The sequence below is a fragment of the Pleurodeles waltl genome, chromosome 8, assembly GCF_031143425.1.
Source record: "Pleurodeles waltl isolate 20211129_DDA chromosome 8, aPleWal1.hap1.20221129, whole genome shotgun sequence".
Lineage (NCBI taxonomy): Eukaryota > Metazoa > Chordata > Amphibia > Caudata > Salamandridae > Pleurodeles > Pleurodeles waltl.
The window spans coordinates 1,141,486,545-1,141,509,245 of NC_090447.1; the positions used below are offsets into that span (position 1 = coordinate 1,141,486,545).

General features: G+C 48.0%; 1 protein-coding gene across 3 annotated transcripts in view; it reads left to right on the forward strand.

The window, feature by feature from the left end:
- RCBTB1 (RCC1 and BTB domain containing protein 1) overlaps positions 1-22,701 on the forward strand; it is a 330,491-nt gene that overhangs the window by 202,249 nt on the left and 105,541 nt on the right. For all 3 annotated transcript variants that reach the window (XM_069205364.1, XM_069205366.1, XM_069205365.1), the window contains exon 10: positions 13,142-13,293. In XM_069205364.1, coding sequence (XP_069061465.1) covers positions 13,142-13,293 — 152 coding nt within the window. The remainder of the gene's footprint in view (positions 1-13,141; positions 13,294-22,701) is intronic.

The following is a 22,701-nucleotide window of genomic DNA, read 5'->3' on the forward strand; positions in this document are numbered from 1 at the left end:
GGTGGTCTGCTGTCTCCAGCAGGCCACCATCCCCGTGAGTGCCTAGACTCGCTATGGGGTCGCAAACTGCGATCCACCTCATAAATATTTATGAGGTGGGTCTTTGCGACCCCATAGCGAGTCGCAGAAGTTGTCTGAGACACCTTTCTGCATACCAATTTGCGAGTTGCAAATTGCGAGTCGGAAGGACTCGCAATTTGCAACTCGCAAATTGGTTTCTACCTACATCTGGCCCTAAGTCCATACATAACTCATAGGGTGGGATAAAGTAAAATCTTGACATGAATATCAGTATATTATTACAATATTTTACTCTATACAATATTAATGAATGGGAGGGATAATCCTCGCCTCCGTGTCCTAATTTTTTAAAATTCTATTTCAGGACCGGAGCCTCTGATTATGCTCATTTAAAGCTGATTAATAACAACCGAGGCCACATCCACTGCAGGCTTATGATAGAATTTTCGAAACGTAGACTCTGAAGACCAATCTGCTGCCTTCATAATATCTTCTAGGCGAGAACCTAGTGCATAAGATTTGGATGCCATAGCTCCTCTAACTGAATGGGCTCCAAATTGGTTGGTATCTATCCCAGCCTCCTTCATTATCCATTTAATCCATCGAGATAGGTGGCTGATGAGATTGGTTTGAAAGGTTTTTATAAAGCTATAAGTAACTGCCCACTAGGGTCTTGACGGAATTTGTCCGTTACTATTTCATACTCTTTTAAGCATTGAACTATATAGAGTTTTGAATTGTCCAAAAACATTGAGTATGTTACTGACCTGCTATTAGTTTTTGTCCGCTTGGTAATATTGAACGTAACTCCGTCCGGAGTGTAAACTCTACCAGCTAAGTCCAGAGCTTTGACATCTGATACACGCTTACAGGATATTAAGCATAACAACATTGTCAATTTGGCCGAAATCTGTTTTCGCAACAGGTATCCATTGGATGGCTAGGAATCTAAAAATCTCAAAATAATGCTCACATCCCACAATACCTAATATTTGGTTTGAGGGGGGTTAGATAAACGAATACCTCTAAGCAATTTACATATAAGAGGATGTTCACCGATAGGCTTACCTTCTATATGAATGTGTCCAGCTGAAATGGCCGATCTAAAATTATTGATAGTTCTGTAAGTTAAGCCTGAGCTTGCCAGTTCTGCTAGAAAGTTGACTATCATTTCAACACTTGATTCCACGGGATTAATATCCCGTCTAACACACCAAACATTCCATTTTCGCCATGCGGATGCATACCTTTTATGCATGCCTGATGCCCAAGCTTGCTTGATGAAATCAGCAGCGTGTTGCGAAATTCCTGGGGAATTCCATCTTGCCCTGAAACCTTCCAAGCCATCAGTGTCAATTTCTCTGACATGATCATTGGATGTTGATGGTTCTCCGGGTTCAATAGAAGATCCGGATGAGGAGGAATGAGATGAGGGGGAGCACAAGCTAATTGTAGTGCAATCGGGAACCATGGTTGAGCTCTCCATAATGGAGTCACCAGAATGATCTCTGCTTTTTGACGCCTTATCTGAGCTAGAACTCGGGAGATAATTAGAAAAGGAGGGAAAGCATGTCCCCGAAACCTTGACCAATCCTGTAGGAAGGCATCTGTCGCCAGAGGGTCTGGGCGCCAGCTGAAGGACCTCGGAATCTGGGTATTGAGTCGCGAGGCAAACAGATCCACTTCGCATGGGCCCCATATCTCGACTATCTGCATAAAGATTACCGGATCCAGAGTCCATTAGGTATCTGGAGTTCCAGTCTGCTATAGTGTTCTGGTCTCCTGGGAGATATTCCACCATGACCGTCATATGACTGAGGCAATAGTGCCAGAATTCTTTGGCTATCTCTGCCAAGATTCTGGATTTCGTCCCCCCTATCTTGTTGACGTACTTCACTGCAGAGATGTTGTCCATCCTCAATACGATGCAACAATCCGTCTTCTGAGGAGAAAGGCTGCTTATGGCAAATGACCCCACTAGAAGCTCTAGGCAATTGATGTGTAGGGTCTGTTCCCAATTCGACCAACGGCCTCCAGTTATTAATGAGCCGCAGCGGGCTCCCCATCCCCATCGGCTGGCGTCGGATTTAATCACTACATCCGGGTGAGATCCGAATATCGCCCTGCCGTTCCAAGCTTCCGTAGGTTGAAGCCACCAACGAATTTCTGTCTTCAGCTCGTTGGACAGGGGGATCATTTCCGAGTAATTCAACCCCTGTTGTAAGTGTCTGATCTTGAGTCTCTGTAAAGCTCGATAGTGCAGGGGGGCTGGGAAGATTGCCTGAATCGACGAGGCAAGAAGACCCACTATTCTGGCAATGTTCCTCAAAGAAACCATCTGATTTGGATAGAGCAGATCTCAATTCCCTCTTGATATTTCGAATTTTTTGGGAAGGAAGAATCAGAAGGGATCCGAGAGAATCGATCACTTGAGAGGGAGTCAATAATGACTTCTGCACATTGATCAGGAAGCCCAGATCTTGTAGAATACTGATGGTCCATTCCAGGTGAGATATGAGAGTTAGAGGGTTCTGTGACATCCACAAGATGTCGTCGAGGTAAACTATCAATCTGACTCCCTTTGTTCTCAGCCATTTAATCCCTGGTCTCAACAGTTTTGTGAAGCACCACGGGGCTGACAAGAGACCAAAAGGAAGCGCATTGAATTCCAGACAGTGTCTGTTCCATAGGAACTGCAGGAACCTCCTGTGAGGGGGATAAATTGGGACCGACAGGTAAGCATCCTTCAGGTCTAGTCGTACCATCCAATCTCCCTCTACTAGGATATCTCGTAACATGTGGATCCCTTCCATTTTGAAATGTCTGTATAATATCCAGTAGTTGAAATCCTTTAGATTCAATACCAGACAATGGCCCCCACCTTTTTTGTCGACGACAAAAATGGGGCTGAGGAATCCGGAAGGATGAGGAGACGAAAAACTCACTGCTCATTTGTGTATTAAGGTCTGAACCTCTAAGTCTATGAAAGTCTGCTCTGCGAGGGGAAAAATACATTTCTTTTGGGGGGGTGAGTTGAATCGGGGTCCCTATGAATTCCAGGTGAAACCCTAATACAGTCTGAAGGACCCAGGGGCCTCCTGTAATCTTTTTCCAGTTGTCCATGAATAAACCCACTCTGCCTCCAAGCCGTAGTTGAGAATAAGGAATAATTCTCACCTGTATAATTGGATTCCTGGATTGCTCCTTGTTGACCTCTGCGGTTTCCTCTTCTGTATTTGGAGCGGCCTCCTCTATAACGGGTGGGGTAGAAGGTGGTGTCCGTCTGGTCGGTATGCCAATTACCTCTCCCTCTTGGGTATTGGTATTGAGGACTTTGAAAAGATCCCCGGCCGGGCATACGTCCTCCGAAACGTCCGGCCCTGGCAAAAAGGTTTCTCTTAAACACTTTTTTAAGCGTCAATTGCGCTTTGTCAAGCGAGGAGAAAGTAGAGCAAAATTTGGCTAACTCCTTTATAAAGGATGAACCGAATAGGAGGCCGTCTGCAGAAGGGCCTGCTTCAGAAGTGGCCAGGTCGGTTAGTTTAGGATCAATCCTCATGAGAAACTAATTTGTGTCGTTCTGACGAAATTGCACAATTTGCATTGCCCAAAAGGCACAAAGATCTTTGGGCCCGGCCAATCAGGACATCTGTGTCCACAGACTCTCCTGACTCCTTGGCAAGAAAAGCCATGTCTAGGATTATTGTCAGCGGGCCAGTGACATCAAGTAATTTGTCTTGGCATATGCGCCAAGATCTGTCTAAACCTTTCTTGGGGTCTTTGCCGATTTTTTTTTTTCCATAAATGTGACCATCGTAGATGAGTGTCTGTAACCTTCTCATCTATATCTGGTCTAGGACATTCTGCCCTAAGACGTGAACGCACTTCTTTATTGAAACTCCTTCTGATATTGTCGTGTACATATAGCGCTACTTCTGGAGACGGAACCCAATTGGAGGCCCTAGGATGCACAATTTCTGAGGGGTCAAAATCCAGCACTCTAGGTGCGGGTGCCTGTTTTTAGATCTTTTAATGGGGGGTGAATTATCCAGAACATCAGAATCACTGGAGCTGGAGTCAGAATCCGAAGAGGACAGTAAGGATATCGTATCTTTATTGGGACTATAGTTTTTCTCAGCCGAGTGTTTTTTACGCAATTTATTAAATGCGTCTCTATGTAAATTAGCAGTCTCTTCGTTGTCCTCCAAGTTTTTGGATTTTGATTTGCATTTTGCTCCCCTTTCATTTAGAGAGGGATGTTGTTCATTAATCCAACCCTGGGTTTTAGCGTAATCGAAGAGTTGTCCTGAAAAGGGACCTAGTGCTCTCACCAGGGCGTCATTTACAGATTGTTGGACCCTATTGTCGAGGGCTTCCACCAAATTCACCTCTAGCTGATTGCCCAGCTCTTCAGGGTAATACCCTGCATCATCCTCGCTCCACTGAGCCATTAGATAGTATTAATAAAACAATCTGTAGTCCAGCAATACGGGGAGTGCAAAACCCCTGACAGGTAATATAAGCCCAAATAGTATGTGGAGGGAGCAAACCTGTCACAAGCACTCTAGGCAGAGCCTTTAATATTGTTACAACCCAAGTTCTCTATGAACTGGGCGTCAGGGAGCCAAAAAGGTTATAGGGGCAATAGCTGGGGCTTGCTGTCGGCTCGAAGCGAGCGCGCGAAGCGTGAGCAATGAAAATAGAAATAGGACTACACGGGACGTGTAGAGAGGCTCCCGCTCCACAGGGGCTTAATTGAATTCAGCACGAAGCTGGGAAGAAGACGCGTAACGCGCTGAAAAAAGAAACAAGCGCACAAAATCGCGGCGCTGAAATAAGCTCTAAATACAACAACAGTCACAATCACATATCCATATATAAAGGAAAGAACAAAATGTCACTTATCTGCTGCGGAGCAGCAAAGAAAGAGGAAGTGACATTGGGGGTCAAGCCTTTTATGGACAAAGGGCACGAGTGATGATTGGAGCATGTGATCTATGTCATGAGCATCATGGGAAATGTAGTTTGTTGTTTTCTTTACTTTAATTGGCTGCTGTGTTTGGAACAGTAAAGGAGGAGATAGCATAATCGGAGCCTCCGGTCCTGAAATAGAATTGTTGCTTCAAGGCATTTACACAACAGCATTTATACATGTGGCCAAATGGACTGCTCCTTTGAGCATGACGCAAACACTTCAGTATGGTCAGCATGTTAATCTTTTCATCTCTGCATTTGTGTTGCATTGTGTTTACATATATGTTGTCTAACCATTCTACTACTTGCTTGTACGTGTACCGCAAGGACTTTTAAATTGCTCTCAGGAGTCCACCACTGTTGTGAGGATTCTATATGTGGCATTTGCCCTTTAGGGAGCGGTAGCTGAGGTGCATTAAATAGATTCTGCTTCACAAATCAAATCAAATCATTAACATTTATAAAGCGCGCTACTCACCCGTGCGGGTCTCAAGGCGCTAGGGGGGAAAGGGGGGGTTATCGCTGCTCGAACAGCCAAGTCTTTAGGAGTCTCCGGAAAGCGGAGTGGTCCTGGGTGGTCCTGAGGCTGGTGGGGAGGGAGTTCCAGGTCTTGGCCGCCAGGAAGGAGAAAGATCTCCCACCCGCCGTGGAGCGGCGGGTGCGAGGGACGGCAGCAAGTGCGAGGCCAGCGGAGCGGAGGGGGCGGGTGGGGACGTAGAAGCTGAGGCGTCTGTTGAGGTATTCCGGTCCCTTGTTGTGGAGGGCTTTGTGTGCGTGGGTGAGAAGACGGAAGGTGATCCTTTTGCTGACTGGGAGCCAATGCAGGTGTCTCAGGTGTGCGGAGATGTGGCTGTTGCGGGGTACGTCGAGGATGAGGCGGGCCGAGGCGTTTTGGATGCGTTGCAGGCGGTTTTGGAGTTTGGCGGTGGTCCCGGCGTAGAGGGTGTTGCCGTAGTCCAGGCGACTCGTGACAAGGGCGTGGGTCACGGTTTTTCTGGTGTCGGCGGGGATCCAGCGGAAGATCTTGCGGAGCATGCGGAGAGTGAGGAAGCAGGCGGAGGACACGGCGTTGACTTGCTTGGTCATGGTGAGAAGAGGGTCCAAGATGAAGCCGAGGTTGCGGGCGTGGTCTGCGGGGGTCGGTGCGGTGCCGAGGGCCGTGGGCCACCAGGAGTCGTCCCAGGCGGACGGGGTGTTGCCGAGGATGAGGACTTCCGTTTTTTCAGAGTTCAGCTTTAGGCGGCTGAGCCTCATCCAATCTGCGACGTCCTTCATACCCTCTTGTAGGTTGGTCTTGGCGCTGGCGGGGTCCTTGGTGAGGGAGAGTACAAGTTGGGTGTCGTCGGCGTAGGAGGTGATGATGATGTCGTGCTTGCGTACGATGTCGGCGAGGGGGCTCATGTAGACATTGAAGAGTGTCGGGCTGAGCGATGAGCCTTGAGGTACGCCGCAGATGATCTTGGTGGGTTCTGAGCGAAACGGAGGGAGGTAAACTCTTTGGGAGCGGTTAGCGAGGAAGGAGGCGATCCAGTCCAGGGCCTGGCCTTGGATCCCGGTGGAGCGTAGGCAGGTGATTAGGGTGCGGTGACAGACGGTGTCAAAGGCAGCCGAGAGGTCGAGGAGAATGAGGGCGACTGTTTCACCGTTGTCCATCAGGGTTCTGATGTCGTCTGTGACTGAGATGAGGGCGGTTTCCGTGCTGTGGTTGGTTCGGAATCCGGTTTGTGAAGGGTCGAGCAGGTTGTTGTCTTCCAGGAAGGTGGTCAGCTGTTTGTTGACGGTCTTTTCTATTACCTTGGCTGGGAAAGGTAGAAGAGAGATGGGGCGGAAGTTTTTCAGGTCGCTTGGGTCAGCCGTAGGTTTCTTTAGTAGGGCGTTGACTTCAGCGTGCTTCCAGCATTCGGGGAAGGTAGCAGAAGAAAAAGAAGAGTTGATGACGGTCTGGAGGTGCGGGGCGATGATGTCGTCGGCTTTGTTAAAGATGAAGTGCGGGCAGGGGTCCGAAGGGGCGCCGGAGTGGATAGAGTTCATGATGGATTTGGTTTCTTCCGTGTTGATGTGGGTCCAGTTGTTGAGGGTGATGTCCGGGGAAGCGGGTTCAGTGGTGTATGGTTGGGTCTGGTGTCCGACGCTGTCGTGGAGGTCGCTGATCTTGCGATGGAAGAAAGTGGCGAGGGATTCGCACAAATCCTGTGAGGGCGTGACGGCGTTGGCGCTGGCGCTGGGGTTGGAGAACTCTTTGACGATGCTGAAGAGTTCTCTGCTGTTGTGGCTGTTTTTGTCTAGTCTGTCGGTGAAAAAGTTCCTTTTGGCAGTGCGGATCAGGTGGTGGTGTTCGCGTGTAGCGTTCTTGAGGGCGGTCATGTTGTCAGCGGTGTGGTCCTTGCGCCAGGCCTTCTCAAGGGCACGACAAGTTTTCTTTGATTCTTTGAGGGTGTCAGAGAACCAGAGAGGTTTTTTGGTGTTGGTCTGTCGATGCGTGCGTTTGAGGGGAGCAAGGTTGTCAGCGCAGTTGGAGATCCAGTTTGTGAGGTTGAGAGCTGCGTCGTTGGGGTCGGTGGTGAGGGTGGGTTGGTTGGCGGCGAGAGCGGAGAAGAGTTGCTCTTCAGGGATCTTGTTCCACTGTCGATGAGGGATGGGTTGAGTGCGGAGGTGGGAGGTCTCGCGTCGGAATGTGAAGTGGACGCAGCTGTGGTCGGTCCAGTGTAGGGCAGAGGTGTGGCTGAAGAAGACGTGTTTGCTGGCGGAGAAGATAGGGTCGAGCGTGTGTCCGGCGATGTGGGTGGCGGTGTTCACCAGTTGTTTGAGGCCGAGGTTGGCGAGGTTGTCGAGCAGGGTGGTGGTGTTGGGGTCGTTGTTTTGTTCCAGATGGAAGTTGAGGTCGCCTAGGAGGATGTAGTCCGGTGAGGCGAGGGCGTGCGGGGAGATGAAGTCGGCGATGGCGTCGCTGAAAGAGGCGCGAGGTCCGGGAGGACGGTAGACGAGGGATCCTCTGAGGGTGGTCCTTGGGTCGGTGCGAATCTGAAAATGCAGGTGTTCAGCGGCGAGGGGGGGGTCTTCGGTGGAGGTGGTGACGCTGATGGAGTCTTTGAAGATGATGGCGACACCTCCTCCTACTTTTTTGGTGCGGTCTTTTCTGGAGATCTTGTAGCCTTCGGGGATGGCGGTAGCGATGTCTGGAGCAGAGGAGGCGTTCATCCATGTCTCCGTGATGAAGGCGACGTCCGGGGCTGTGGAGTCCAGGAGGTCCCAAAGTTCAACGGCGTGCTTGTGGACGGAACGAGCGTTGATCAGGATGCACTTGAGGTGGTTGATGGCGCGTGGGCTTGTGGTCGTGGTAGTTGCGTGGTGGAAGATGCGTTTGCAGGAGTTGCAGGCGAAGGGTCCATGGGTGCGTTTGGGGTGAGCTAGGAAGCAGGTTTTGGAGCGCCCTGGGTTGAGGGCGTGGAGGGTGGTGGGGTCGTAGCGGATCAGCGGGGCTTGGGGGAGCTGGGGACCAGGGGTCGTGGCGCTGGGCGCGGGCCAGGCGCGGACGGGCGCAGACGGGCTTGCCTCTGGCGCGCCCGCTGCGCAGTCGCGCAGCGGCCGCCATAAGAGGTAGGGGGGGGGAGGGGTCAGCTGGGGGCGAATGGGAGCTGGGGGGCGGGGGCGTGCAGGAGGTCGCGGCGGGAAAGCGCGAGGGAGGGGGGGGGACAGGTAGAGTGAGAGGAGCTGGGGGAGGGGGTTTAGGGTGGAGGAGGGTGAGTGTTAGGAGGTTTGGAGATTAGGGAGAGAGATAGGAGTAGGGTTGTGAAGATAGGGGAGGGGGGGTTGTAGAGGTGGGTGAGGGAGAGAGGTAGAGTGAGAGGATAGGGAGAAAGGTAGTAGAGGGGGTGGCGGGAGGGGGGAGAGATAGAGAAATAGATAGAGAAAATAGATAGAGAAGTCGATAGATAGGGAAATAGATAGATAGATAGACAGATAGGTAGGTAGGAGGAGGTGGAGAGTGGGGGAGTTAGATAGTGAGATAGGGAGCTAGAGAGATAGGAAGATAGGAGGAGTGAGGGAGGTAGATAGCGAACGGGTTAGCTAGGGGTGAGAGAGGGGGAGGCGAGTGAGGGAGGGGCGAGTGAGGGAGGGGGATGAGGAAGGAGCAGGAGGGCAGGCTCGGGGGAAGAAGACGGAGGAGGTAGAAGAGCCGAAGACAGGAGAACGGAAGAGCGGAAGGGCGGAAGGGCGGAAAAGGACGGGGAAGGACGGGGAAGGACGGGGAAGGAGGACAGAGAAGAAGGACAGAGAAGAAGGACAGAGAAGAAGGACAGAGAAGAAGGACAGAGAAGAAGGACAGAGAAGAAGGACAGAGAAGAAGGACAGAGAAGAAGAACAGAGAAGAAGAACAGAGAAGAAGAACACAGAAGCCCGGAAGAACAGAGAAGAAGAACACAGAAGCCCGGAAGAACAGAGAAGAAGAACACAGAAGCCCGGAAGAACAGAGAAGAAGAACACAGAAGCCCGGAAGAACAGAGAAGAAGAACACAGAAGCCCGGAAGAACAGAGAAGAAGAACACAGAAGCCCGGAAGAACAGAGAAGAAGAACACAGAAGCCCGGAAGAACAGAGAAGAAGAACACAGAAGCCCGGAAGAACAGAGAAGAAGAACACAGAAGCCCGGAAGAACAGAGAAGAAGAACACAGAAGCCCGGAAGAACAGAGAAGAAGAACACAGAAGCCCGGAAGAACAGAGAAGAAGAACACAGAAGACCGGAAGAACAGAGAAGAAGAACACAGAAGACCGGAAGAACAGAGAAGAAGAACACAGAAGACCGGAAGAACACAGAAGAAGAACACAGAAGACCGGAAGAACACAGAAGAAGAACACAGAAGACCGGAAGAACACAGAAGACCGGAAGAACACAGAAGACCGGAAGAACACAGAAGACCGGAAGAACACAGAAGAAGATTGCAGAGGGGGAGCGAGGAGGAAGAGACAGAGAGGAGGAAAAGAAGCAGGAGCAGGAGAGAAGGTGAGTGGCGCGGGGCAGGGCGAGGGGCTGGGAGGAGGGGGGTACTTACAGTTAGGTGGGTCTCAGGAACACAGGAACTCGGGAACTTGGAAGAGCTGCAGCGGCAGGGGGAGCGACCTACCCTTGGGTCAAGGGTCGCTACCACTGTCGCGCAGCGGCCGCCATAAGAGGTGGGGGGGGGGAGAGGGGTCAGCTGGGGGCGAATGGGAGCTGGGGGGCGGGGGCGTGCAGGAGGTCGCGGCGGGAAAGCGCGAGGGAGGGGGGGGGACAGGTAGAGTGAGAGGAGCTGGGGGAGGGGGTTTAGGGTGGAGGAGGGTGAGTGTTAGGAGGTTTGGAGATTAGGGAGAGAGATAGGAGTAGGGTTGTGAAGATAGGGGAGGGGGGGTTGTAGAGGTGGGTGAGGGAGAGAGGTAGAGTGAGAGGATAGGGAGAAAGGTAGTAGAGGGGGTGGCGGGAGGGGGGGAGAGATAGAGAAATAGATAGAGAAAATAGATAGAGAAGTCGATAGATAGGGAAATAGATAGATAGACAGATAGGTAGGTAGGAGGAGGTGGAGAGTGGGGGAGTTAGATAGTGAGATAGGGAGCTAGAGAGATAGGAAGATAGGAGGAGTGAGGGAGGTAGATAGCGAACGGGTTAGCTAGGGGTGAGAGAGGGGAGGCGAGTGAGGGAGGGGGATGAGGAAGGAGCAGGAGGGCAGGCTCGGGGGAAGAAGACGGAGGAGGTAGAAGAGCCGAAGACAGGAGAACAGAAGACCGGAAGAACAGAAGACCGGAAGAACAGAAGACCGGAAGAACAGAAGACCGGAAGAACAGAAGACCGGAAGAACAGAAGACCGGAAGAACAGAAGACCGGAAGAACAGAAGACCGGAAGAACAGAAGACCGGAAGAACAGAAGACCGGAAGAACAGAAGAACAGAAGCACAGAAGATCGGAAGAGCAGAGAAGAACAGAGAAGAACAGAGAAGAACAGAGAAGAAGAACAGAGAAGCACCGAGAAGAAGAACAGAGAAGCACCGAGAAGAAGAACAGAGAAGCACCGAGAAGAAGAACAGAGAAGCACCGAGAAGAACACAGAAGCACCGAGAAGAAGAACAGAGAAGCACCGAGAAGAAGAACACAGAAGCACCGAGAAGAAGAACACAGAAGCACCGAGAAGAAGAACACAGAAGCACCGAGAAGAAGAACACAGAAGCACCGAGAAGAAGAACAGAGAAGCACCGAGAAGAAGAACACAGAAGCACCGAGAAGAAGAACACAGAAGCACCGAGAAGAAGAACACAGAAGCACCGAGAAGAACAGAGAAGAAGAACACAGAAGACCGGAAGAACACAGAAGAACAGAAGGGAAGAACAGAAGAGAAGAACAGAAGAACACAGAAGAAGATTGCAGAGGGGGAGCGAGGAGGAAGAGACAGAGAGGAGGAAAAGAAGCAGGAGCAGGAGAGAAGGTGAGTGGCGCGGGGCAGGGCGAGGGGCTGGGAGGAGGGGGGTACTTACAGTTAGGTGGGTCTCAGGAACACAGGAACTCGGGAACTTGGAGGAGCTGCAGCGGCAGGGGGAGCGACCTACTCTTGGGGCTCCAGTGTGCAACAGGTTTTCTTTAAGCCAACCTTGCACCTCTACATGACCTTTGGCTACTGGAAGTAGTTGTAAGAAGGTATGGAGTTGAGTGTGTCTACCTGAGCCAGAGTCTCCCTGGGAACGGGAATGGTAGGTTATTGTGGAGGTTGTTAGGACCTTGAATGGTTATGGGGACGTACATTTTCGAGTAGTACTACTAGTGCAATTTTAAATACAGGGCCAGAACAGCTGTCAGGTGCGGGTGAGAGAACACTATTGAGGCTCACACGTCACTGGAGAGCCCAGGTGGGCCTGTCACTTAAACACCTTGTTCCATTGTACTGCTCACTTCCAACATGAGAGGCTTCCTCGCGGGCAGGGTGTGTTGTTCACTAGGCATTCTAAACAGGATAATCAACTTTGATTTCAAAATTCTACACTTAAGGACAATCAATGCGTGTTCCTTTGGTATGACGAATTTGGTTATCTCGCAGCAATGTTAGGCACACCTTTACAACAGTCTTTGTGTGCCTTCACGTTCCACATGTCGTCCAATGGTAATGGGCTTGCCAATGAGTCTTAGATTTCTGTTGTTTTTTAACCAAATTAACAATGAGTCCAACTCTTCACGAGGATCTCTGTGGTGCACCTTCATTGCTCAGGTGTCATTCTACGGTGATAGGCACATTACATTCGAATGATTGATTGTATTATGGCTTAGGCCCCAGCTTGCACTAGATTGTGGTCCAGGTTTACCATTCTGGGAAAAGAGATGACATTATTCAATAATGCTATGACAGCAGCCAATATTTGCAATATCAGTAGGATTCCACTGTGTAAAGGAGCCACAATTCCGATCTCCAAGGGAATATCGAAAGTCGTTTCCATCAATATCACACCAAGATTCGTAGGACTTGGGTTTTGGCAGTACTGAACATGACGCTCGTTGGCTTCATGGCCCATGATTATCTGAGGAACTTAAGAAATTAGCATATTTAAAGTACTGAGCATCTTACTAGATGTGTGTTTGTTTTTTATTGTATTTTTTCTTTGTACTTTAACTCTTCGCATTTTGAGTTGGGAATGGCTTGCGAAAGTGTTTGGCTTTACAATATGTCTGAGTTTTTTTTATGTTTGTGCTTGAGAAAGGAAGATGTGTAGTGTCTGCACATTAATGTACATGCTATCTATGATGTACAGAAATGCTGGTAATTTTAAACCCATACTTACATTGGTAAAAACGAAACATCAGTTCCCAGGAGGCAACTCTCTTCTGGCTAACATGCCTGGACCGGATAAATGTGTCAGATCTTACACATGACATGGGACCATTTAGGAGGCCATATCCTTAGCACGCTGCCTAATTCACCCTCATAAATCCGTTTTAGGCGTCTCTCTTGAAAACTCTTCCAACACCCACCCCCAGAACAGCTGATCGGAAGTTCAAAAAATACACATCTTCATAATACATCATTGCAGGCGGGTATTTTTTTTCATTTTAAACAGTCAATCTAAATTGCAACAGCGATGTTTATTTCTCTATTTTCAAACAACCATTTTTTTCTGCATTTTTGTAATTCAGGTGTGAACATTTTCGAACAATGTTCCAGTCGTACTGGAATGAGGACATGAAGGAGGTGATAGAAATCGATCAGTTTTCTTATCCAGTGTATCGTGCATTCCTGGAGTATTTGTACACAGACAGTGTGGACCTTCCTCCTGAAGATGCTATAGGTATTGTATTTTTATTTACTCTTTGGCTTACCAGGAACGATGCAGGTCTTTTTGGGAACACATTGAATATGACGGGGGGATTAAAGATGGTTGGATAATATAAAGCAATGTAAAAAGGTCGTATGTTTTATAAATAAGTCCATGTTAATGGGAAGGCAGAGGACAATAATAATGTTATGGCAAATACCAGGCTCCTGTTACAGCAGTATACAAGGGAAGATTACTGAGCGCTGGGGATCTCAGTGGGCATCCGTATTTTTAAGGAAGCATCATTCCATTTTTAGGCTTGTATTTATAACTTGAAATTCATGGCCCAGTAAACTCCAGAGACTGATACCTTAGCTGTTCCAACTTCTCCTTTTAATGATGTCATTAATAAAAATTTACAAAATGTCATCATTCTTTTTCAAGGTGGATCGATGTTTTATTTTACAGTTTTATCAAAAAACAAACCGGATAAAGGCTGACGTGTGGCAGCTTCAGACCATTATCTGTTTGTTGGCAGAGACAGCCAGGTCATTTGTATGTCCTAATGTATTTTTATTGACTAGAGATAGAAGTATAGGGCACATGTGCTAGGTGTCAGCAATTCTTCCATTCTGAAGTGGCATATTGAGCTTCTTTGCAGCCCCTGAGCAGCTGAAAGCACAACCACAGAGGTGATTGCTAATAATTCAAACAGATGGGACAACATACATCTTATCTCAGTTTATTTTTGCAAAGTAAGAAGATGCTTCTTAATGCACCTGCTTCAGTATTCCAGCAATATTGCCCTCGATGTTCTGCAGTTGTCATCAAACCAAATACAAGCATTCTGAATTCTAACCTCCGATTCCTCACCTTTTGAAAACTTGCCCTGGCATCAGACTGGATCTGGAAGCTTTTGGGCAGTAGCTGTGCCCTCCACCAGTTGGTACTGTCTCCACACTGACGCCATTCTGCGACTGGACTATAGGTACCATGCCCACACACTCAGTTCCCTTCTTTCCACCCTACCATATGTGGATCCAGAGCTACAAAACCCCTTTCAAGACTCTTTTATCTAAACAAAAAATAATAATAGAAATCCGGTGTGTAACGGACATTCACCAAGATGACATTACCTGTATTACCTGACTGCAGCTCATAACTCTAAGGCCTGAGGTGACTCTACTTCAGTGGTTCCAAACGCCATTCAGGACAGCAAGTCAAAGTTCTGTGTCGCAATGCATCAAAAGACCCCATGTCAGGACCAGCCCAAGTTCAAATGTTGGTCTCTGTCCCATTTCAAGTCTAAAAGCCGGTCCTGAGATCGATCATCGTTGCACTCCAAATCCTCAGATAAGTCAAAGAAAGAACATAAGAAATCCACGTGGGGCTAAGCCACATCCTGCGACGCATGTACACCTTGAAAGGCACAAGGGTATCATCCTGTATCTCCGTCCCGCTCCTGAAGTTGGCCAAGACTGAGCCAATCCCACAACTTATCCTGGTACAGCCAAAGTTTTTGGGGCCAACTGCAACACCAAGGCAGTCCCAAGTTTTCTGAGAGCTCATGTTGCAACTCTTTGGATCTTTTCCATCTCTCTCTAGGTGCTTATCCGCCCCAGGTTTGCGAGAGGCCCACCAACTGGGATTCTGCCAGCGGATTCACCCCTGATGCCATTTGGGCTCTCAGGGCCCATCACTGAACCTCTTCCAGCACCTTTTGCCGACTCTGCTTCCAGCTCCTCGTTCCATGTCAGCCCTCCAAACAGTGACAATGATACCAATTCCTTTGGTGCTGAAGGACAAAGTACAACTCATTGTGCTCTCAGAGTCGTCACCACACCATCCTTGTCTGAGATTGTGCTTGACGCCACCTAAATTATAGCCTTTGCCTGTTCCGCCTGTCCTGCTTAACATCCCAATGCCACAGGATAGGCCTAATACACTACATTGTTTATTTGGAACAGACTCTGATAATGACCATGACACAGATGACTAGTTTGGCCAACCTTATCATGACGAAAATTAGTATAAGAACCTATATGATGCAGGTGCCCTTGATGCCTTTCATGGTTCCAACCTAGTGTCACCTCCGGGCTCTGCCACTGAGGAAAGCATCTCCTTCACTGTGGTATGTGGAGAGTGGCTGAGGTTCTTGACCTACAGCTTCCAATTTTGGATGTCAAAACTAAGGTTCTGACTGAAGTTCTCCAACCTGGCAGACTAATATTGAGCCACCTTTGCCGTTTAATGAGGCCCTCACTTAGAGTTCTCGTGGAGCCCTGGGCTAAATCTTTGTCTGTTCCCTGGTGAATCACCAGATTGCATAATGACATTGGCCTGCCCATGGTGAACTCGCTTTTAGAACTCAATACCCCTCCCAGGAGAACTTAGTGGCGCAAACTTCCACAAGCAGGAGAAACCCCAATACCGCCCATCTACTCCTCTGGATAAAGATTCTAAGAGAGTGGAGCCTTTGGGAAAACTGTATTTTCTTCCACAAGTTTGGCTCTTTGGTCGGTAATTGCCAGTTTCCTTTTGGGTAGTCATTGTCACCCTCTCTAGGACTCGAGTTGAAGTACTCCCTGGTGTTCATTAGGAACCTCGTCCTGTCCTGACCCAAGCCATACAAGATGGCCTTGACACTGCTAGGTTTACCATCCACTGTGTCTTGGATGCTACAGATTCCATAGGTTGGGCTACAAGCACCAGCATTGCTATCAGTCAGCATACCTGGATGAGATGGACGGGTGTCTCTAGCGAAGTTTAGTTGTCCCTAACGGACAAGGCCTTTGATGGGACTTGCCTTTTTGGAGATAAATCGGACTCCGCCCTAGAGTGTTTCAAAGACAACAGGGCTAAAGTTCACTTCTTAGGCTTTGCTGCTCCACCATGCTGCCCACAGCAGCCCTTCTGTCTTTCCACAGCTCTGGCAGGAGTACCCCATGCAGATAGCTGCTTTAGCCTCATCAGGATCCCCCAGCCTTTTCATGGCCGAGGACATGACACCCCTTGATCAAGCACAAAGGGACAGCATGCCAGTTAAACTAACGTGTCTTCCCCCGACTTGCGGCCCCACCAGCCATCCAGTTGGAGACAGGATGCAACCATTTTTACTGAGTTGGCAAGCCCTAACATTGGACATGTGGATCCTGCAGTCTCTCCATGGGGTTACAGTCTGCTCTTCCTGGCATCTCCACGGCTCCTTTCACCATCCCTGGCACCACTGACAAAGTTCCATTTGTCCATCTTCTAGCAAGAAGAGAAAGTCCATTTGGTCAATGCGACTAACAAGAAGGTGCCAGCATCAAAAGTGAGTTGTAGTTGTTACTCCAGCTTCTTCCTGGCTCCAAAGAAAGACTGAGGCCTTTGTCTTATTTTAGTTCCAGTATTACAGGTCAAAGCTGAGAATAAAACATGTTTTAGTCATTGGTTAATCCAGTAATTGATACGAGTTCCCAGGTTTGTTAAGAAAAGAAGTTCAATTCTTTATTTAAGATGCAATCTCCTGAATTCTTTTAGAATTCCCCAAATTATGCTTCATGACTTTTGGACATACAGCCAACACGTGTTTCGCCCCCTATAGCTAAGCAAGCCAGGAGCATTTTTCAAGGTGAGTGTGTATGTTGGAAAATGGGTTATTGGTAGGGCAGGTAGGTACCTACACCTAGCAACAAACCACTAACCTCCACATAGGTACAGTTCGGTCTCAGTAAATGAATCCCAGCTCAACCCTTGGTAGCTTGGCAACAAGCGTCAAGGCTTAACTTAGGAGACAAAGTGTAAAGCATTCAAATATCACAAAACAGTAATTAAATAAAACACAGGAAACAGTTTAAAAATCCAAAACCAATTTATAAAAATAGTTTATATTTTTATCTTTAAAATGACACAAAAACGATAAAAATCGGTTCAGGGGAACCGGAGATATGAATTTTTAAAGAGTTATTACTTTTCTAGCGCTTAGAAACAAAAAGCGGCAATCGGGTCATCTGGTTGCACCTCGACCGGGGCAAAGTCAAACTTTCAGGCCGACCGCGATGGAGCCCTGCTCGGCTACAGGTCGCGGGAGGCCTCGGTTAAAAAGTTACCTTCTGACTTAGTCTTTATTTTGAAGTTTTTCTTCACCGGGACGAACCTGCCAGTTGAATCCGACCTCCTGGAGCCCTTGTCCGGATACGCGATGTGGGTTTCCTCGGTGGAGACTTTTACCTTCGGACTTAGTCGTTTTTTCAAGATGAAAATCCTTCGACCGGGGTAAACCTGGATCTTGATCCGACGTCCATGGAGCCCTTCTCGGATACGATGGCTGGGAGGTCCCGGTCAACTTTTTACGTTCGGACTTAGTCTCTTTTATTGATGTTTTTCTTTACCGGGACGAACCACGTAGTCAGGCCGGGTCGCGGTTGAGGCAAGCCGGCTAGAATTTCCGCGGCGGGTCGGTCCCTCTCTGGAGCTTTTTTCCAAAAATTCTCAAATCTTTTCCAAACTTCTGGGGCTTCACCCAGATGTTCTTTTAAGGTTCTTTTGGGGTCCACAGCTCACCCCAAGGGTCCAGAAGTTCTGTGATGGTCCTTGGGGGGGTGCGGACTTCAACTCCCAGAATGCACCTGGCACAAACTCCTTTTTGGCCACTGGACAGTGGTCAGCTGGTCGCTTTCTTCAGGAGTTGGTGCAGGGGACTCTGGTTTAGCAATTTTTCACCTGTAGCAAACAGGGAGTCCCTCCTTGAACCAGTTGAAGCCAGGCAAAGTCCTTCTTGTGATGAAGCCCAAGTGTGCAGCTGGTGCAGTCCTTCTGAGTGCAGGTTCCAGGTGCAGGCCAGGGGTCCAGCAGGGCAGTCCTTCTTCTTCTTTAGTTCCTTTCTTGTTGAATTCTGGAGGGGATCTGAGGTGTGGGTGCAGGTCTGCCAGTTTTATCCTTGCTCCTGGGTGAAAAGCAGGGGGGCCCTGGTTCTCCAATCGGGGACAGGGTCGTCCCCCTGTGATGACCACTTCCTGGGAAGTGTGGCAAAAATCCATCCCAGAAGGCAACAGTCTCTAAAAATCCAACATGGATGAATCTGATTTTTGGAGGTTACATCTGGCTGAGCCCACCCACTGGTGTGGCTAAAAATCATAAACACACCCCTCTCCTGCCCTCTCCTAATCTAATCAAGGGGGCACCTAATTGTCTGGGGTTGCAGGATGTGGGGGTGTTGCTGGGTGCTTCAAATGTCCTTCTCTGCCTTTAAAGACCAGTTTGGCAGCCCTCCCCCTTCCTGCCTCACCATCTGCTGAGGGGAGATTCTCTCCCCCAAGCACATTCCTTTGTGTGAAGCCTGGCCACTTCACACCTCATCAAGGCAGCCTGGCAGAAGCTGCTGCAGGCTGGCCAATCAGAGCACAGCAGCAAAAACAATGCAGAGCTGAAATTGGCAACTTTTTAGGTAAAGTCTATAACTCTTTACCTGAACAAGTTATATTAAATCCAACAACTGGAAGTTGTGGGATTTATTACAACAATGAATTTGATACCAAATTCTTGGTATGCAACATTTAAGGAGACTTTAAAATTTAAAATAAATTCTCCCCATTCTAGCCTATGAAGGCCATTTACTTCAATGAGGGAAAAACGAATTTGGCTGTTTTTACCTCACCAGGGTTTATAAATCTATTTTTATAAAGTCCCTGCTTATAGTTACATGGCACCCAGCCCTAGGGGCACATAGGGCACACCTTAGGGGTGACTTATATGTAAAATTAAGGTAGTTTAAGACTTTGGAAGTACTTTTAATTCCAAAGTCGAATTTGCATATAACTTTAATTTAAAAGCAGCCAGCAAGGCAGGCCTGCCTTTAAAATGACACTGGGCACCTCAGCAGTGCACCTAGGTGTGCACCACCTATGCTGTGGTCCCTAAACCTACATGCCCTACCATATACTAGGGACTTATAGGTAGGTTAACTTAGCCAATTATAATTAGCCTAATTTGCATATCCATTTTACACAGAGCACAGGCCCTGGGACTGGTTAGCAGTACCCAGGGCACCATCAGAGTCAGGAAAACACCAGCAAAAAGAGGAAAATGGGGGCAAAAAGTTATGGGGCCTCTGCAATCAGCCCTGTTTTCTCACAGTGTACTAATAGCCCAAGTTAGAGTTCTAATGGGACAGTAGCTAACAAAAGACAATCTGCATGAGTTCCTAGTAGGAACGCTAAGTTTGTAAATGAGTCTGTTTGCAGTCCTAGGAAATGTACGGTCCGCAGGGCTCTGTAGGGCATAAGGTGGCAATACTTAGAACCTTTAATGGTCCCAAAAGAAAAGGGATCTGTATAAAGCAAAATGCTACGTAACCCCAAGGAGCATGGGGACTTGGAGCAGCAAAACAGTCCCTTGAGGTTTCCTAGACACTGACATCCCTCTCCAGCAACACGATCAGTTGCGAGTAAAATCTCACGCTATTGTCTGATGCCCTATCTTAGACCTGCTCACTCTTGCCGCCTTAATCCAAAACAGAAAATTCAGGATGTTCACCCTAGCCCAGGTCATGTCTGCCCTCGACCATGGCAACAGGATGATGATGATAGACCTGGAGGATGTGTATTTTCTTATTCCCATCCTGCCGCCCTACCAGCGCTAACTGTGGTTTGTGGTGGGACAAGAGCATTTTCAGTTTGCTGTGCTTCCCTTTGGTCTCACCAACATCCCTTGGGTGTTCACAAAAGTGATGGTGTTGGTTGCAGCACATCTTCGGAGGTCAGGGGTTACAGTCTTTTCCCTACCTTGATGGCTGGCTGTTGAAGGCGGGCTCACCACAGGCAGTCGTCCCTCATCTCCATATTTTGGTGGACCTCCTGACATCGTTGGGATTCCCAATCAACATACAGAATTCAAACTTAACTCGTTTTCAGATTCCCTCTTTCATCAGAGCCATTCTAGACAATGTCTGGATCCCTGCTTTTACCCCCGGAAAGGAGAGTCCAGTCAGCCAGTGACCGACGTAGATGCTGGGGAAGGCGACATGGTATCAAGACCCACTGTTTGTACAGTTCATGGACCAGGGCCTGCTGGATAGCCCCTGAGCGGTTGCGGTACATGTTCGTTTTAAAGGCTTGCAACGTTGCGTCACATTTGTAAGACATATTGTATATTATAGCAGAAAGCTTCTTCATTGCATAAACATTCCAGACTTTGCCCCACCAGCAGTAGTGTGATGGGGAGCAATTGGTTGCTTCCATACCGTGGCAATTGTCATTCCTGCAGCTACTAACAAATGTGATATCAGTTTGCCTGTGGGTGTGGAGAGTTGGAATATGCTATCTTCTTTGGGAGCGCCGATGAGGACTATTAGCAGCTCCAACAGGAGTGTGCCCACGATACTTTTTATGTGTAAAAGTATTTCTTTCCAGTGTAGCTGTATTTGTGGGCATGTCCTCCACATGTGAAAAAAGTGTCCCTTGTCCTACAGTTTTTCCAAGATAATGCTGAGCTTCTGGTCATTGCGTGTGGACATATAGGCAGTAGATATCATTGCATTAAGAGCTTATAAGCATTTTCTTTATATTAAACGCTGATGAAAGATATTGTGGCTCTCTGCTATATTTTCCCCTAGGTGGTCTCTGGGATCTCTTGACCTAGGTCTATTTTCCATGCTTGGACATATTTGTTTTGGGTTTAATGTGGAGATCTAAGAGTTTTCTGCAACCATGTGATGCTTTTTTGGACTTTTTGATTTATAAATAGGGATGCTATCATGGATTACCCGAGTGGCACTGAGTGGTAAGTTATACCAGTGTAGGAGGTGGGATAATCTATAGTGGTCTGGATTATCTAGTCCCTAGTCCTCCACTAGTTCTTGTCTAGTAAGGAGTGTTGGATGATGTATTTAAAGACGTCTGTACAGCTTTATATTCAAAGATGGCAGAGTCTCTACCACAGCATCCTAAAATTCCCCTGCATATCAGAAGAGCAGAGGGTAGCTTTAATGGCCAATATGAAGTGAAGAAAATCAGAAGGGACATAAAGTCTCTTCAGGCCTGGATGGCTACATGGGGGATTTTTTCCAAATCGTTATCTGTTTGTCTGACCCCTACGCTCATGCAGTTGTTCTAGTCTATTATGGATAAAGGGAAGAGTCCCAGCTCCAATGTGTGATGCAGACTTTAACAGTTATACCCAAGCATGGTAGCCTTGTTGAATATTGATAATACGTCATACATGAAAATATTAGCTGGCAGGCTCTCAGAGGTTCTTCCTGAAGTAATTAATGAGGATCAGTCGGGGTTCATCGAAGGCAGATAGGGAAGATACTATAAGAAGGAATTCCTGCCTCACTGTAATGGCTAATATAAAGAGAGACCAATTTTAGACACTGGGAATTTTTGGAAGGGATGATTGACAAGATGCTTTCCTTCCATAGCATTCTTTCTGGTGGATGCCCTCTCTCTAACCACCGATTCCTCACCCTTTAGATATTTCCCAAGTCATTACTCTGGATCTAGTAGCTTTAGAGTAGTACTCTTGGGCACCAGTATGTGGCGTTATGCGGCTCCATGCCAACATTGTTCCACTCTGGAAATGACAAGTGGAGATGCATGTGAATGTGACTTGAGTTGCTTTTGTAGGCTGATAGTGCCCTCAGATGCAGAGCCCATCAGCACATTGGCATGACCCACATGTTGAACTCTAAATTGTGACCTTTTTGGATGGAAAAGGGTTCCGTTTAGAGAACGAGAAGGTAGGTGGATCAGTGAGGAGTCTGTGGTTTAGATATCCACAAGCAAAATTGTTACCAAAGTTTAGTAACTTGTTCTTCTCATGCAAACTTCTACCAGCAGATTCCTTATCCTGTGAATAGACACCACAGCAGTGCCTCCTTAAGTGGTTTTTCTGTGAACTGGATCATAAACAAAAACTCTTACAGGTCCAAGTGGACAAATGCCCTTCTTAACAGACCTGACTGTTGAGTTGGGTATCACTCCATGAACATAATTTCAGACACCTATGTAGCGCCTGACAAATGCCCAGGACAGGTACTTCATGTTCTAGAGCATTGGTAGCAACCTTAGCTGTGGTGGAATGAGCTTATAAGCCTTCTGGAGTTTGCTTCTTTATTAGTGCATTGCAGAATTTGATGTAGAGAACACTTCATTTGGAGGTGGTCTGTTTTTGCACTGATCTACCCTTCTGTGCTCTGGAGAACCCTACAAAGATGTGATAATTTACCCGATGTTCGTTGGTGCTATCTATATAAAAGCTTCCTTTAAGGTCCAGACATTGGAGTATGTCTTCCACATTAGAGGAATGAGGTAGAGCAAAGAATGCCGAAAGGGTGATAGTCTGCCCCACATGAAATGGGGAGACAGCTTCTGGGAGCTCAACATTAACTTACATGGGAAGAATGTTGTATAAGGTGGGTTGAGAGAAAGAGCCTGTAGCTCACTCACACACCTAGCCGAT